General features: G+C 32.6%; 1 protein-coding gene across 1 annotated transcript; it reads right to left on the bottom strand.

Moving 5' to 3' along the window:
* Nucleotides 1-1,025: 1,025 nt before the first annotated feature.
* LOC146538443 (pickpocket protein 28-like) lies at nucleotides 1,026-6,249 on the bottom strand. Its single transcript, XM_085187053.1, has 10 exons — nucleotides 6,041-6,249; nucleotides 5,487-5,684; nucleotides 4,327-4,593; nucleotides 3,609-3,723; nucleotides 3,104-3,228; nucleotides 2,721-2,872; nucleotides 2,517-2,570; nucleotides 2,321-2,415; nucleotides 1,804-1,909; nucleotides 1,026-1,593 (listed from the first exon to the last, which is right to left on the bottom strand). The coding sequence occupies exons 1-10, from the start codon at nucleotides 6,247-6,249 to the stop codon at nucleotides 1,481-1,483; spliced, it is 1,434 nt and encodes a 477-aa protein (XP_085043179.1). The 3' UTR covers nucleotides 1,026-1,480.
* Nucleotides 6,250-18,514: the final 12,265 nt, after the last annotated feature.

Genomic DNA, 18,514 nt, shown 5'->3' with positions numbered 1-18,514 from the left:
TACTAAAAATAGAAATACGCTCATCCTATGAAATCGCTGTAACTCAGACCAAATTTTAAGTCGTTTATGACGATATATAAGACGTCTTGGCGACTAAAGATAAGTGGCAACGAGTTCTACAGTGTATAGGTATTCGCCCCGCTACGATGTGGGTCCTTGTAGCCAGTCCAAATCTGCAATTCGTATACTATTTCAAGTACTTTAGAAATATATAATATAATGTGGTCCAAAATATTATATATAAACATTTTCTTATCTAATTTATTCATAGTCAGCTATATTTTGAAATTAAGTATTTCGATTAAGTCGAATTTATTTTCTTGAATCTTGTGCTAAAAAGTCAGTTCTTAGCACAAGGACGCACTTTGTCTTGTAACCAGAGAGAAGAAATTAAATTTCCCGAAGTGAGAATTGAACCCACAACCGTCGCGTACCACTACGCCATGACGATCTGAGATATAATATATTAAAGCATATTAAGTGAGATATCTCAATTGATACATAGTTTGTCCACATTTGCCTCAGACGACGACCTAACCTGTAACCCATCCGCTAAGGGATAGGGATACTTTATTACCCCATGACTTAATTAAAATATTAGCCGGTGCTTTAATGAATTAAATAGCCGAAAAGAATAAAGATATTTTAAAAAAAAGTAAGTTAAAGGTAGGAAATGTCTTAAAGTCTTAACTTAATTTTACAGGAAACGCAAAAAAACAGGTACCTAAGTATATTATATAGTGTATATTAAAAATAAGAAATAATTAATATTAAGGGAAAAAAACCAAGTTTCATCTAAATAGAGACAAAAAATATCAATTTTAAAATAAATTTCACAGCATAGATTCTAAATATTTTTTAATGAGCATTTTATATGAAAACATTAATTTACCTCAAATTCTGTATCCGTCCATCCAAAACGTTAAGCAAACACACAAATAGCGTACGTTATTCGAAACGGGTGTCCAAATTGGCCAAATAATACCCGAAACCCAAAGATCTTAATTATTAGTGAGGTACTTAAGGGTTAAATTTACGACGTGTTAATACCCGTTGATACTGTGGCAATTAACCTAACTGTGTATTGAATTCACCTGGAAGGGTGAATTTGTGAGGAATATGGCAAAACGTTATGTTAGAATAGAGATGATAAATATTTTAATGATTTCTATTTAGTTCGTGATATTCTAGGGAGATAGTTAACAGTTTCAGGCTTAGCTTTGCGACCCTATGGTAATGTACGCAAGCAGGTAACGTAATGTTAAGACACTACGTTTCCCGTTTGGTGCAACAACGAAGATTTTTTTTTAAAAAAGATTTTTTAAATATTCCAATGTATACGGAGATGCTATTTGTTTGCTATCTTAATTTTGATTGCTATCCTGCAAAATGGAAATGGAAAAATGGAAATGAACCCCTTGTCAATATGGCAAAAATGCAAAAATCTTAATTATTCTTGATTTTAATTTTTCTACTTCATTTATTTTGCATTACGCGTGTAACAAAGTAAACGTAAAGTTAAGAAATAAACAATTTCCATGAAACTCAGTACGCTACAACCGAGAAAGAGTCCCGCCATTCCCCCAACAGCAACTGTAATGTAAATAAAACGTAAGTATATATAAGAAATAATAAGTAATTACAGTAACTGAAAATAATTAAGAACCTCGAGTGGGAATTGAACCCACAATCATCGCGTTTACAGATAAACGTAATAAAAATATACAAGTAATTTCCTGAAACTACAAAAACCTATCAATTAACTATGGTTAATCTTATTCTAGTTATATTTCCCTTACTTACCTAATACATCAGTGAAACCGAAAATGACATCACGTCTATACCTCATGCGCGGGTAAGTGACCATACCCCATTGGAAGGTAGTGCCCATAAACCATTCTTGCAGAGCCTAAGGAGGTAAATTTTATAATTTTATATGAAATTGTTATAGATATATTATAAAAAAGCAGCTTCTTGCTTATACCAGCATAGGCAGAAGGAAGTAATTATTAAACATCAAAATAATCTATCTTTGGGTAAATCTTCTGCCAGGTAGGCCTTCGATTTGATCAAAATAATCAGGAACCATCCAGTAGCCATCCAGGATGCTATATGCAGAGCAAAACTAATGGTCTTCTTGGTTTTATTCTTGAAGGAGACCTTTACCCAGCAGTGGGTGCCGTTCGTCTAATACGACAACATAAACAAAAAAAACATTGTGATATAACGGAGTGTCTTAACACTAGTTTTCCTCTTCCTACGCAAAATAGATGGAATACAGCGTTAAACAAAGCATAATTTGTACTATGTACTTACTTACATTCAATTGTATTGTATAATTGATGTCATCACAAATAGGATAACATTCACATTTAATTTTTGTACCATTTTTATTTCTTAATTTGTAAAGCTCATCTAAAAATAATATAGTATTCTTTATATTAACTTACTTCTTAATATTTACATTGCTATATGTACCTATACATTATAATTTCAAGCATAAAATAAATTCTTACTTTTGTGTTGAGCCAAACAATGTAAGCCTTTGACGTCACATATCTTTTCGTCACCTAAAATATAACAAATATTTTTAATTTTTTTTAGTAGAAACCTTATAAAATTGAACGTAACGGGAATCGAATCCGCGCCTCATGGATAGACAAAGAATATTTACATACAATATATTGGTAATGAAAAAGTTAATACAAAATGTAACTTACCGATCCGTCTATAAAAGTGCGGTACGCAATTACAGTATTTCAGGCATAAGTTTACCCGACATTCCATACGGCACATAGTGTAAGAGTATATAGAATTATGTTTCAGGTTGTTTTCGTGAGGGAAACGACAACGACGCTGTACAACGCTTAATCTGAAAAAAAAATCAAAATATAGCTTCACGCTCTTTCCCGCATCGTAGAATCGTAGATCGTGGTTGGGGCATTTGTTAATGTGTGGTTAAGTGATGCGCGGGGAAAGGAAAGTCTTAATAGTGTTCCTTCTGCTTACCCCGCTATATGCGGGATACAGCGTGAAGGTACGGAAAATCATTTTTTAAATCTCTTTACTAAAGTTACAAGGCATACACGAAAATCATAATTACCTTGCTGCTTCCGGCGCTGTGTAAACAGTCAGTGCGGTTACGTAAATCTTCATGTAGAATTTTTCATTTGAATGCTGGTGCTTAGTTGAAATATCCGGCACTTCTAGCGGTCCATGTATGTAAGCCTATATTTTATGTATAAATTATCTATTTTACATTAAATTATTTTCATTAAACGAGATATTTTTTTTCTTTATTTAAAACTAGCTAGTTTTTTCTTGCGACTTTGTCTCAAGGTCAAAAAATATCTAAGAGTTGTATATAAGATATTCTAAGTATTAGTAAGTATGACCACAAGTACAAGTGTTAATTATATCGAAACGACTGCAAATGCAGCGGTTGTGGCTTCGATTCTCGCTCGGGGGAAGGATTTTTTTTTTCCTCGCTCGTGTTAAATATCTCCAAAATTGGACTAAAAGTGGGAAACAAAGAGCTTAAACACTAAATTCCTTCTGATGACCCCTTAAACCCCATATACGGGAGACAGCATGCTAAAAATATTTACATTATATGGTGATGTTATATTCATAACTTGAGCGAACACTTCTCCATCTAGAGGATGGACGAAAAACGTTGCATTTTCTGAATCCACAATGTCCCATCGATTTGCTGCCCTATATCTAAAAGAATTTGGGTTTAATTTTCAAAAATTATATTTACTTATATCAGAAACTAGTGGGCGCACGCGGCTTCGCCTGCTTATTTGGACCCTTAGGGATGAATTCTAGTAAACTATGAAACATGTGTTCAATTAAATACTTTTAAGAGTCTAAGTTTCAAATTTTATAAAATTCGGTGGCCATTTAAAGATTTTTCCATACAAACTTTCAACCCCTTATTTGCACCCTTAGGGGGAGAATTCTAGAAAACGATGAAATACGTGTTCAATTAAATACTTTTAAAAATCTAAATTTCAAATTTTATAAAAATCGGTGGCGATTTAAATTTTTTTCCATACAAACTTTCAACCCCTATATCACCCCTTTACGGTTAAAATTTTTCAAAATCCCTTCTTAGTGGATGTCCAGATTACAAAAGTAAACATCTGTCCAAATTCCACGTTTGGCGATGCACGCACAGCGGTTACGGCTGTGCGTGCATCTTACCTCAGTCAGTGAGGACAGGTCCTTTTATATATATAGATTATAGGACAATAGAGAGAGAGAGAGAGACTAGTAATGAAATTATTTTCCATCTTAACAGCGATAACCAAAAATACTTACTCCGGCGAGTTATAAACAGCCACCTTAGAATTTATTCCATAGCAAATGCCCATTTCAGTAACGGTAGGCAGAATTTGAAGACTGACACCCGCAGCTCCTATAGTCAACGTTGGCTTGAAAACTGATGATAAGTTAAGAAGTAGCTCCAGATATTTGTCAGGCGCTATGACGTCATACTCTGGTACTGTATCGAAGTTTTCAAAAGTTGCATTCGCAAGCGCCATAATGAATGCCTCCATTCGATCCTTGTCTTCTTCGTTGGATTGTCTGTTTTTGATTATTATAGTTTTATTATTAACTAGCGGGCGCGCGCAGCTTCGCTTGCGTATTTAAGGGTGAATTCTAATAACCCATGAAACGTGTGTTTAATGAAATATTTTTAAGAGTCTAAATTTCAAATTTTATAAAAATCGGTGGCGATTTAAAGATTTTTCCATACAAACTTTCAACCCCTTATTTGCGCCCTTAGGGGGTGTATTCAAGAAAACCATGAAACATGTGTTTAATTATATACGTTTAAGAGTCTGAATTTCAAATTTAATAAAAATTGGTGACGATTTAAAAAAAACCCATACAAACTTTCAACCCCTTATTTGCACCCTCAGGGGGAGAATTCTAGAAAACGATGAAACACGTGTTCAATTAAATACTTTTAAAAATCTAAATTTCAAATTTTATAAAAATCAGTGCCGATTTAATTTTTTTTCCATACAAACTTTGAACCCCTATTTCACCCCTTTAGGGTTAACATTTTTCAAAATCCCTTCTTAGTGGATGTCCAGATTACGAAAGTAAACTTTTGTCCAAATTTAACATTTCTACCATCAGCGGTTACGGCTGTGCGTGCGTCATAGATAATTTTAATGACTATTTTTAATGATTTTGCTGGAATTTCATTTTTTTAGATAGATTATGATATGGATTTAAAAAATGATGTCTTGCAATGTTTTAATAATTATTGTAAGTGACTTCACTCAACACGATGAAACAGCCTCTGCCAGTCAATACGCAATGGTTTAAGCCTACCCTGCTAATGAGGGAAGGGAGGAACCTTTTTTTGGAATTCATGGTTTTTTACCAAGGTTACCAAAAGGAACCCAAAACTCAAGGTTTTTTAAATCTGTATATCTACATTAATTAGAATCAAAATATTGAAGTACCTTATATAATTACTGAGCTTTTCCGGATCAATCTTAGTATCAAGACAAATTGTGACACAAGGAAAGGTTGTGTTCCAAGCGAACATGTCGCGGTCCATTGATACAACCGTCGGTGAGGACTGGTAACGCACCCAAGTTGTGCGAGATAAGTAAATTGTGCCGAATAATGATAGAATGACTATTGATAGCCAAAGGAAACTGAAAAATGTAATACATGTAGGAGTGCAGGCAGAGGCAACCAAGTGTTAAGACACTCCTTTCGCCAGTTTTCACTTAGTTTTGCTTGTATTTCTTTCTTTTATATAGTTAATTTAATTATTCATATTGACTACGTTAAATTAAAGCAATTTCCTTTTATATACTGATTAGCGTACCGTAGTTACGGGACGAAGAATGTGGAAACTTGGCCTTGGAAAGTCTTGACTCTTCAAGGCCTACTCTCCTTCGCTCCTTTCAAACAAGAGATTTCACAATGGTTTCCATGTTACGCAAATTAGTATATTCTAGTTATAAACTAATAAAGAACATTAGGTAAATTAAAAATAACAACTTACATTTCAAATGAATGTCTTCGCACAACAACTAAATGATTCAATCCATGGATAGATGATGTCTCTAGAAATAAAACTAGATACTTCTTTGCTTTTTGAATTATAGTTTTGAGAAAGGACTTTTCGGACTTAACCGGCTTGTTATAACGTCTCCTTAACCGCTGAAGATCTTCTTTGATGAGTTGGGATTGTAAAGTGCCTTCAGCAAACATGTCTATGTCTAAATGAATACTATAAAAATGAAAAGTTTGTATGGTTGAACGCGCTTATCTCAGAAACTATTTATACGAATTGAAAAATAAATTCTTTTGGATAGTTTGTTTGGTCAAAAAGCCTAAAGATTACATCAGGTTACACATTTCGATGTAACCCACTGTGGTTGCTATCTAAGTTAAGTAAAGAATTAGAAATGTATCACGTGCTATCCCCTTATAGCTATTTCCATTTGACTACAGAACTAGGCCACGAATAAACGCTAGTTTTATATTTAAAAAAAAACGAGAAGAAGGACTACTGCAAACTGTTTGAAACTTTAGTTGGAAATTAATCTAATTTTTTAATTTTCTTAATTTTATTTGAACTATATAAGATAACTAAAAATGTTTTATTCCTTTTTTGTTTTTTTTGGACAATCGACAAAGTAATTTCTACTTTCTACTACTCTCTTCTATTTTCTCTAGTATAACAAAGCACTTGACAAATAAAATTATAAAAGCTTAATGCCTCATAATTGTCAATGTATAGTGATATAATGAAAGGTATAACGAACCGATATAGTTCATAGGAGGGTTCTGTAGTTTTATTTATTTTTAGCCTTACGCTCTATTAGGGCAGACAGCGAGCCTGGTATTAAGATAATATGGTTTATTAAACATAAAATGTAATTATTTTTATGTTGACGAACCACTAAAGATATGCTCTGTGGGCAAACACTGATATAAGATGGTAGGCAGAGGGAACGTAGTAACATTCAGTTCCCCTAAATCCACCCTATTTTGTAGACATAGTGTGTTGAGTGGCAAAACTCAACATGACGCTTTGTCTTTTACCATTGCAAGAAAATATAATAACATCACTTTCTCGAGTTGGAATTCTTTTTTACCCTATTAGATATTTTTTTAAATTATCATCTCTCTTTATTATAGGTTTTTCATACTTCACATATAAACCCTAATTAATATAGCGTGACATGCATGACACTTTTATACTATACTAACAATTATCCTTTACAAATCTGATTTTACTTCATTTCATAATACACTATAATATATATCCATACTAATATTGAAACGATGAAATGTTTGTTTGGTTGTAAGCACTAATCTAGAGAATTACTGGTTCGAGTTGAAAAATAGATTTTTGTGTTGTATAGTCCATTTATTAAGGAATACCTTCAGTCTATAGCCCATGATGAAAACCATGACCCCCTCTCTAGCTCTCAGTCCATGTGCCTGAGGTCAGAGTTACCTCGATGTCATACGCAACTGTAACGAGGATAAAGCCGCAGTACTAGAAAGTACTTACTTGACTTATAAACTTGTTTTGAAAGTCTTTCCTGAAATTCAAGAAATAAGAAAAGAACTGAATTTTCCATCTTACATCAAAATCCATGCAAGCAAAGTTACAGACAATGACTAGTCAACTACATATTCCATAATTTTATTATAAAGGTCATAACAGAACTTTTGTAACCGATTTTTATCGTCGTTTCACTAATTACGTTTGATTTTATCTGTTGTAATAAAGGCGTGCTTTATTAAATATTCAAGTGTTTATTTATGTAGTGTGTTATGTCACATGCAACAAAATGGTTCTATAATACACAGCTTGATGACAATTATGAAAATATAACATTATAATAATAATAAAATTAGTAATAATCCATACCTATGTTATAAATTCGAAAGTAACTCTGTCTGTCTGTCTGACTGTCTTTTACGCAATCAGGCCCAAACCGCTAATTTAATTGTGATAAAATACTCATATAGAGATACTTGAGAGTCTCGGGATGAACATAGGATACTTTTTTTTCTCATATTTGCAATATTATCGATATGTACCAATATATTAAAATACTTATTAATTTGACATGCAAGTTATTCCGCCATGTTAATAACAACCATCGCTAAGCGACCGTTGCTAAGCAACGATTTGCAAAGTTTGTTGTTAGAAAACATCACCCAAAATGAGTTTGCTTAACGCATCTCTCTATTGAAAACTGAAAATAATTTCATAAATATATTTAATAAATATTCGTATAGTTCAAGCGGGCGTAGCCGCGTTCGGGTCCACTAGTATACATATATATTCACTCTGCCTAGGGTAGGGCACTAGATGTGGCTTAGCTATATGCGGTATATAGTGTGGACATAAAAATAGCTTTTAAGGCAAACGCAAAAGATTATTCAAAGTGGCATCGACAAAAATATAATTTCTAAAATAAACACACAACACGTTTATCTTTACACTAGGAAAATCTACGTAATTTAAAAATTACAACTTTACCTGTCAGTTAAGTTATACAACAATATGTTTTATTATAAAGCATTAAAGGTGTATATGAAAGAAAATATAACATTGTTTGTAGGTTAGAAAAATTATACCTTGTCACTTCTTTGACGGCCTACTAACAATTTTTTTCGATGGTCTTCCAACATTTAAACACGTTAAACACGTCTTAAGAAGAAGATGGATGATCGTCAACTAAATCTATTTTCAATATATAGCATATTATTATATAAAACTCTTCTGTTACTTCGGGAGTAAAAGGTCTACGCAAAGAAAATTATGGGTGGCGGTTTGTATGTAAATTATGGGTGCTGTAATATTTTTTGTATTAATAAATGTTATTTTATATCACACGTATGAAGCATGAGGCACGGAGTTCCTAGACATCGATAAAGATCCCTAGCGAGGTCGTTACATAAAAAAAAACAATACAGTAATTACGTATCTTCTGCTGAATTTAGATAAAACAGTAAAAATCACACTGTTCTTCTAGCAATTTTTTTATCAAATCCGCCACTCAATACAAAATGGTTCCAATTTTGGCGAAAAGAGACTGGATTTTTGTGTCATGAAAAAGGCTCTCTCCACCTGCCTTGCTATATGCGAGCACGAGAAGCTAAAGTTGCAAAGTTTCTGAAGAACCTATATAAATTTATAAAAAATATCAATCATATCTAAAATCATTACAAAAAAATCATAAATAAAAACTGAAACCCCCCCTATCAACTCCAGCTCGACATCCAATAATAAAAAAAAACCCAGAGGTAAACAACACCAAAAAAAAACCAGCCAAAGTGTCATGTCGCAAAATAAATGAAGTGAAGAAAGTAAATTTCATTTAAAAATCACGCCGGACCATTATTCCCGGGTTGCCGTAATTAATTTCGTGTCAGCGTCTGACAGGGAGCGAGATGGCGCTATAAGTTGTTCCGAGAAAGGTGTTTAGGTAGTTTTATTAGCATTTTAGATTATAAAAGATGGTGGTCGATTGAACTGAGATTATAATTAACTGAATAATTTTAGTGAGGTCGCATACAAGCTTTCAACTTTCGACGATCGTAGGTACGATTCAATTCTCACTCGGAGGAATGAAGCATTTAATATTTTCATTTTCTTGCTCCAGTACCGAAGCAATACACGACATTCAATTCGGTGGAAAGTGGGGAACGGAAGTGTCGCCAAGTTTTTCCTATGTCTTATTAAGTATTTATCTTTGCAAAGTGTGGAATAATCCATACCTATATTATAAATTCGAAAGTAACTCTGTCTGTCTGTCTGTCTTTTACGCAATCAGGGCCAAACCGCTAATTTAATTGTGAATTGTGTAAAATACTCATATAGAGATATTTGAGGGTCTCGGGATGAACATAGGATACTTTTTTTTCTCATATTTGTAATATTTTCGATATATACCAATATATTAAAATATTTATTAATTTGACATACAATTTATTCCGCCATGTTAATAACAACCGTCTCTATGCGACCGTTGCTACGCAACGATTTGCAAAGTTTGTTGTTAGAAAACGTCACCCAAAATGAGCTTGCTTAAGGTATCTCTCTATTGAAAACTGAAAATAATTTCATAAATATATTTAATAAATATTCGTCTAGTTCAAGCGGGCGTAGCTGCGTTCGGGTCCACTAGTATTGTATAAACATTAAAAACACGAATAACAAACAATCATAACAACATAATATAATAACAGTACAATACAACCCGAAACATGCGTAAAACATTAAAATGACTACCAAAATAAATAAAAGATCATCAGAAATGAAGATAAATTAATTAAATGAAACTTTTGCTTCACACGGCAAGTAAAATTGTTCTTGAGGCTAGATACACAGCAATTAAACAAGCTTAATTTTCTTGTACAAGTTATATTCGCGATGTTGGTGGAATATTTACAGAAAGTAACGGGTAAATATTGCGAACGTAGAGGTGGAAATCTCTGGTGCTACGGATGTATGGAATGAGGGTTTCTTTAAGATTTAAATTGTAATATTGTTTATTTTCAAGTATGTATGTAGTAGAATGATAGACAGAAGAAACATTGTGTTCGGATACTCAATTCTCCACTTCCGATACTTTTATAACAAGTGATCAATAACAAAAATCGGGAGATTATCTATAAAAACGGCACAAAATCACTTTTTTGTATGGGATATAATATAATGGGGCATTATAAAGAAATATTTGATATTTTAATTTCTTCGCTCTGGTAACCCAGTGTTAAGTTTCGCCACTCAACGTGCAATGACTCAAGAATTCGGCGGAAAATGGGAAAAGAAAGTGTCTTAAGTGTCTTACCTCTGATATTTGTGGAATACACGGTAAAGCTAAAAGAAAAATCCGCTTCCACAACATGTTACCATCGACACCGCCACTTAATTTGAATACAGCGCCAGCGAGTGTTTAATAAAACATTCAGTTTGATTTACATCGTTACAAATCTCTACCTTTTGGCATTGGTTGCTCGCTCGCGTAATGTAAACACAACCTTACTGTACGTTCCGTGTACTTTTAATTTCGCATATTTAAATAGGGTGGAATTAAGATTTCTATGGAAAATTTCATGTTTTTATTGTATTAAGAGGTCGTTCTGGCGCAGTGAGAGGGCGAGTTTGAATTCGAGGAAGCGAAATATTTAATGTTATTATTTTTTCACTCTGGTAATGGGGCAAAGCGCGGTGTTGAGTTCCGCCACTCAATGCGCCACGTAATGCGCCCAGACAGTTGGGAACAGAGTATTACCAATGGGTTCCCTTTACCTTCCCTGCTTTTATAAACGGGATATAATATGAAGCTAAAAAATAGCTATTTAAGTAAAGTTCGAACTGAAATAAAAGACATAATTTAAATATGATATTTTCCTCAAGCGTGAATTGAACACGCAACCACCTCGTTTAGTAAGACGCTGTTTCTAAACATCACCCTCCCTAAACTATCCAGTATAGTAAAATTTATAGTATCAGAGCAGTAAGCAATAACAGGCAAATCGAACCCCACACCGGCGCCGTTACAAACACCTCCTAATAAAAATTCCTGTGAATCAATATGATCTTTTTTACGCTTTTTCTATTGTATTTTATTTTGTTATACGCTTCTGTGTCGTGTTAAAGGAACAATTCTGGGATTTGTTGTTAGATTGGCCCTTTTTGATCGTTCTGAATAGTCCTGAATAGTCGTTCTGAAAAACAAAATGTTCTATATAAATAACTATTATTATTCTGAAATATGATACTTAACGAAAAACAAATTAAATGACACTGTACAAAGTAAACACACTTCGTTCTCATTATAACATTCCGTTACCAACATTTTGCCGAATTCTGGTGGCATTGCGTATTGAGCTGCGGAACTCAACGCAGCGCTTTACCTGTTCCTTACCAGAACGAGGATATGAAAATATATATAGTGTTTTAACACATACTTGTGCTTCTCCACCACGACAGCCTCTATATTAATATACACAAAAAAACTAATAAATTAGTTTTTTACCCCAAGTATTGCAAGTGTTGTACAGTAGTGCCATATTCAGATCCTGGCTCCATCATCAGACTGGCTTGACTGATATCATTTTGTTATCATTCAAGCCACGTACTGCCATTCGTGATATTATTTATAATAAAAGTCAATTTTATTTTCTTAGATTTTATTACATACATATGTAAAAGCGTGTTAAAATCGAAAATAGTAAATATCAAGACTACTTCCTTTCTACAGTACAGCAGTAAATAGAATACACGTTGAATCCGTGTTCTATCTTTGCGATTTGCATGTACTGCGTTAGTGTGAGAACAATGTACTGTTACTATGTGTAAGTGTGTATGTGTGAGTTATGTATAGTTAATTTTATTTAGCTTCACGCTCTACCCCGTTTACAACAGGTTAGGCAGAGGAACCTTGGGAACCTAGTGTTAAGATATTTCTTTCCCTAAAAGGAACAGAAGTTTTAATATAAGAAATTTTAATTTATCTCTTATATGAAAAATATCATTTATAATAAATTATGAAATGATGATTTGTATCTAATAATAGTTTGAAAATAATTATTATAAATAAATCTCGTTTTTAAATGGTTTATAATTGATATATTAAATTAAATCAATTATAAATTATTTATAGACCGAAATTTATTTAGTAGTCGATAGTCTATTCTGTGTCATCGTAATAGGCGTTCTTGGTGTTAATTATGACATTGCTTCCAATTCCAACTTTCTAACTCCAGAATCTTCATATGTTCGTTGCCTGTCAGTCAATTAGAAACGGACAAACGATTTTTTTTATATACATACACTATATAAACAAAGATTTAAAATAATAACCGACCAAAGTCACTGAAAAAAATAGTCGCAATCAAAACTAGCCCAGTGTGTTTCCAAATGATCACAAACGCTCGTGTAGGTGGCGATTGACATAAAGGAGGCTCCGTAAATCGTAGGGTCCGGATCGTTCGAGCGCTTACGCTTACGCTTAAAGCTATTTATTGGCACGTACAGGATACGCAAAAATTCCAATAAAAAGTCACCCGCTCTTTGGAATGCAGATTGAAAAGAATAATGTTTAATTTGCACGATCAATGGCCTGACTGATTTATTTTTTTGGTATAGCATTAGTATTTTGTATTTGTAATGGATAGTTGTTTTGGAGTTTGGATTTGGATTTAGATGTATATGTGTCTATACTATTATCTATACTAATATAATAAATCGGAAGAGTTTGTTTGTTTGTTTGTTTGTTTGTTTGTTTGTTTGTTTGTTTGTTTGTTTGAACGCTAAGATCTCTGGATCTACTGGTCCGATTTTCATTGTTTTTGTTTTGTATGAAAGCTGCATTCTTCAGAAGTGCTATAGGCTATATAACATTACATTACACATATATATTAATATATTTTAAAGTACATTCTAATTTGACATGCAATTTATTCTGCCATGTTAATAACAACCGTCGTTGCTACGCGACCGCTACCGCGACGTTTTGATATTCATCCTTATGAAAATAAATATAATAGTCACTTTTAGCATTTTATCTAGATTGAAATTATATTTTACTGTATAACATTCTAATAAATAATTAAGGAGATGTCACTGATTCCAAATGACCTAGCCTACTGGCGGCACAGTATGACCGACGCGAACGGGCAGATGACGTTGACGGTTTTATAAATTGAAAATTTACATTTACATTTTCGAACTTTATTTGTTGTTTATAATTAATTTAAAATACACTTTGATTCTCTTCTTATTTTATTTGATATTGCCCGCTAATTATCCTACTTAATAGAGAGAAATGTTTAGTTATTTCGTAGAGTCAATATCTATGTACGCACGTACGGAAAACTTTAGGTACTTTTCCTAATATTAAGAATATCTATCCTTTAGTTACTTTTAATCTTTTTGTTAGTTCATTTCAATAACTCATATAATTTTTTCTAATAATGTGTATCTACTTATTATTCTTTTTGATTATTTGAGCTTATATTTTCTTACTAATTCTATTGAGAATTGAAAATAATTTCATGAATATATTTAATAAATATTCTTATAGTTGAAGCAGGCGTAGCCGCGTCCGGGTCCACTAGTCTATACTAATATAATAAAGCGGAAGAGTTTGTTTGTTTGTTTGTTTGTTTGTTTGTTTGAACGCTAAGATCTCTGGATCTACTGGTCCGATTTACTTTGTTTTTGTTTTGTATGAAAGCTGCATTCTTCAGAAGTGCTATAGGCTATATAAACAAACATTACACATATATACTAATAAATTAAAATACTTTCTAATTTGACATGCAATTTATTCTGCCATGTTAATAACAACCGTCGTCGCTACGCGACCGCGTTCGTTACCGCGTCATTTTGATATTCATCCTTATGAAAATAAATATAATAGTCACTTTTAGCATTTCATCTAGATTGAAATTATATTTCTATAGAAATTATATTCTTATATTTCAAGCAGGCGTAGCCGCGTCCGGGTCCGCTAGTAATATAATAAAGCGGAAGAGTTTTTTTGTTTGAACGCTAAGATCACTGGATCTACTGGTCCGATTTACTATGTTTTTGTTTTGTATGAAAGCTACATTCTTCAGAAGTGCTATAGGCTATATAATATTACATTACACATATGTACTAATAAATTAAAATACTTTCTAATTTGACATGCAATTTACTCTGCCATGTTAATCACAACCGTCGTTGCTAAGCACCAGTTTGCAAAGTTTCTTTGTTGTTATAAGAAAACGTCACCCAAAATGAACTTTATTATTTTGATATTCATATTTTTTTATTTTGATATTCATCCTTATAAAAATAAATATATTATATAATATTTAATAAATATTCTTATAGTTCAAGCAGGCGTAGCCGCCTCCGGGTCCACTAGTATATAATAAAATTCCGCAGTGTATTCTTAGTTTGCCACTACCAAAATTTAAAAGATCTGTAAAAAAAACTCTAACAAGTAAAGCTTATTACACTGTTCAAGAATATTTAGAGGATAAACATGTATGGAATTAATGTCTATTGAATGTAATGAAGGATAGCAAATGTAATAGATTGTACCATTGATTTTGAAAGGAGCAGTTTCTTGCCGGCTCTTTTCAGCACCTTCCGAACCGGTGGTAGCTTTTTGTTAACATGTACATTCGAGGATTCAAAAGTGCTTATAATAATTGCCTATTTGAATAAAGAATATTTTGAATTTGAATTTGATGGGTGTTAGGTTCGACTTATTATGTCTTAAAAGTCAATTATTAAATTGATGTGAATGAATCAATAAATGGAGTAAGTAATATTATTTTTTTTTATCACACTATATCCCACACACAACAGGGTAGGCAGAACAAACCTAGAGTTAGGACACTCCATCGCCAATTTTTCATTCACTATATTAAGAATATTAATAATTATGATTATTTCAGAATCATTTACATCATATAAAATCCAAAAATATATCTAAATGTTTTTTAACAAATAATTAAAATGCATAGGAAGTTAAATAATATATTCAAATCAATTCTACAGCAAGCATTTTTGTCTAAAGTCTCGTTGAACAACAGGGGCTGTGCGGTTACAACAGTTAAAAGTAAGAGACGCCACGTGAGTTAGCTACAATTTATATGTAAATCAGACGCGGGACAATGTAGTACAGGAGGCAGCTGCAAATATATGACAAATAAAGAATCATTAATTTCATTCATTTAACATAATTAATGTTTGTCAGTAAAATTATATTAAATTATTCAAATATTTTAAAAGTAACAAAAAAAGAGAACGTCTTAACTCTAGGATAGATTGGACTCTAGGATAGATAGTTAGGAATCTATCTTGGCTATTTACTGAAAAAAAATAGTCTTTAAAAATACGAATTAGAAATTTATGTTTCTATTTGGTTATGTAAATATCTTATATTTCACATATTTTCATAATTTATTATATTATCATAATTAGTAAAATCGTCCTTGCGTTGTGGACGTGTTGTACTGTGGACGTGACGGTCGTGGGCTCGATTTCCACTCATGGAAATTTATAATTTTTCTTTCCTTGGTCTGGTCACAAAACACCTTACTCTGTTATAAATAAAATACAGCTTGAATTATAGAAAAAGACAAAAGTAATTCATTCAGAACTAATATGAATAAGAATTATTTAAGTTGTGATTATAAAATTAATAAAAAATATATACTCGTAATTATTGTTTTTCAAATAAAATTTGGAAATATAACATCACTATCGGCCCCTAGTCTAAAAATGCGAGTCGCGTCAGTCTCCCGAGACGAATCTAATTGCATTTTGCTGAGGTGAGCTCTGCACACTTCAGTTACTTTTTACTGCCATCTGCGCCAGATAATCAGATAATTTTGGGTGTGTTGTGCGAACGTTTAAATGCTTGCAACCTTTGTATTTTACATTGTTAGAATTAATACATATTATTAACTTTGATATTAAGGTTTACGTCCCATTTTCGAGATTCATTTACCATAGGCCGCGGTTTGTCCTGTTATTAAGCGAGCGAAGAAATTGAACCCACAAACATAGCTTTTATGCTGTGCAGTGCCACAGCGGCCTTAATACAGAATAATATATTCAGTTTTAAATATTTGTCTTGCATAAAGGCAAAATATCATATCAACACATTGTTGGATATAGAAGTGGATACAAGTTTGCCGAATTTTAGAGTTCCTATATTCTTTATTCTTATAGTTATTTTTTGTGGTTATAATTATTATTATCAAGCTTAAAGTTTATCTTAAGTTAGTAAGGTAAGCATTCAAAAGTCAATGTGTTTCCAAAGTGCAAGTTGTATATTTTTTTTTGTACAGTATTATTACATGCTTGAATGTAACAATTATTGTGTGTGCAAATAAATATATACATTCAACAACTGTTTAAATATAACATCAAAACTCAAACTTAGAAGTTTCCTTTTTTTGATGATTTTAAATTTTAAAACATTACCGCTTTTTGTTGTTACATACTCCCTAATGGAAATCAAACCTACAACTATAACGCTTACGCTACGTGATAGCCTGTTTACTTACATGTAAACACATAATTTCCATAAACAAAACATATAACAAAAAGATACCCCAATTGTACATATAAAATATATTTATATACATCTACACATTTCATACGTACCCAGATAGTTTGTAAGTTCAAACAAAAACTATGTCAAAGTGATGTAGCAAGGACATGCGGGTTTCGGGATTACGCGGCTAAGCGGCTAGTTCTGACACATGCCACCTGGTATTAACCGGCATTACAACGACATGGGGCCGATATGACACATCCGATAAATAATACGCAACCGCCCCTTAAACTATAATATGTTGATGTTCGTGTAATACTATATTTTAGACTAATGATACATAGAATTCAAAAAGTTTGGCCGTTTTGGTCAGTTTAATTCTTTTTATTTTTTCTCTGGCCGTAATGGTGCAGTGGAACAACCACAAGGAAAACGGGGGAATTCCCACTCGGAGAACGGGAATTGACCCCACAAAAACTCATCGAAACCACAATTAATGATATTCATGTCTTTGCTAGGACAAGTGAAAAAGCGTGACATTGGTTTCTGACACTCAACACGTATTGTCTCGAAAATTAGGCAATACGTGACAAACGGAGAGACCTATCCAACTAGCCTATATACCTATTAATATAATTCATCAAAATAATAATAGAATTCGTCATTTTTATTAAACAACCACTTAAAATAATGACAATCTTCCCCAAGACCAAATCATAAACCATATAAGCTAAAATCATCTAAAAACACGAAGTTTCACAATAAAATAATAATAGTACAGTATTTCTCCTTTCCCCACAGCTACCTTTCATCGGTTCAATAACAATCGTTCATAAAAATGTCATCTTTCCAACAATAACATGTCAGTATGGCACTTGAAATAGAAATATATCCGGTAGCGGTAGTGGACGGTGTAATTCAATTTGGTAAATTAGATTTTCTCTACCTGCATCGCCCTCTAATGTCATATATCGAGATGGCCAATATTGGCGCCAACTTTAGAAGTCTTCGAATTGTTATATTTCTATTTCATGACATTATTTAATATTATTATTTTTCTTCAACTACACGTGGAACTCAACGCCGCGTTTTGCCTTACAACCAGAACGAGGAAATGAAAATATTAAATATTTCATTTTCTCGGGTGGGAATCGAACCCAAAACCTGTGCCCGTTTACAGTAGCAGCTGCTGCAGTGAAGCTGCTAAGGTTACTTTAAATATGAGTTCATTAACTCTTTAGCCTTCCTCGATAAATGGATTATACAACACAAAAAAAAAATGTACCAGTAGTTCCTGAGATTATCGAGTTCAACCAAACAAACTCTTAACCTTTATACTATTGTTATAGAGGTAGGTATAAATTTATTAGTACATATAATATTTATTCTATTAAAAGAATTACTTATCACAAAATTAAGTTTTCTTTATTCTTTTA

The sequence above is a fragment of the Heliconius melpomene genome, chromosome 6, assembly GCF_056956725.1.
Source record: "Heliconius melpomene rosina isolate 202511_hmr_F chromosome 6, ASM5695672v1, whole genome shotgun sequence".
NCBI classification, from domain to species: domain Eukaryota; kingdom Metazoa; phylum Arthropoda; class Insecta; order Lepidoptera; family Nymphalidae; genus Heliconius; species Heliconius melpomene.
The sequence above is the reverse complement of the archived record's forward strand: the minus strand, read 5'-3'. Positions and strand labels throughout refer to the sequence as shown.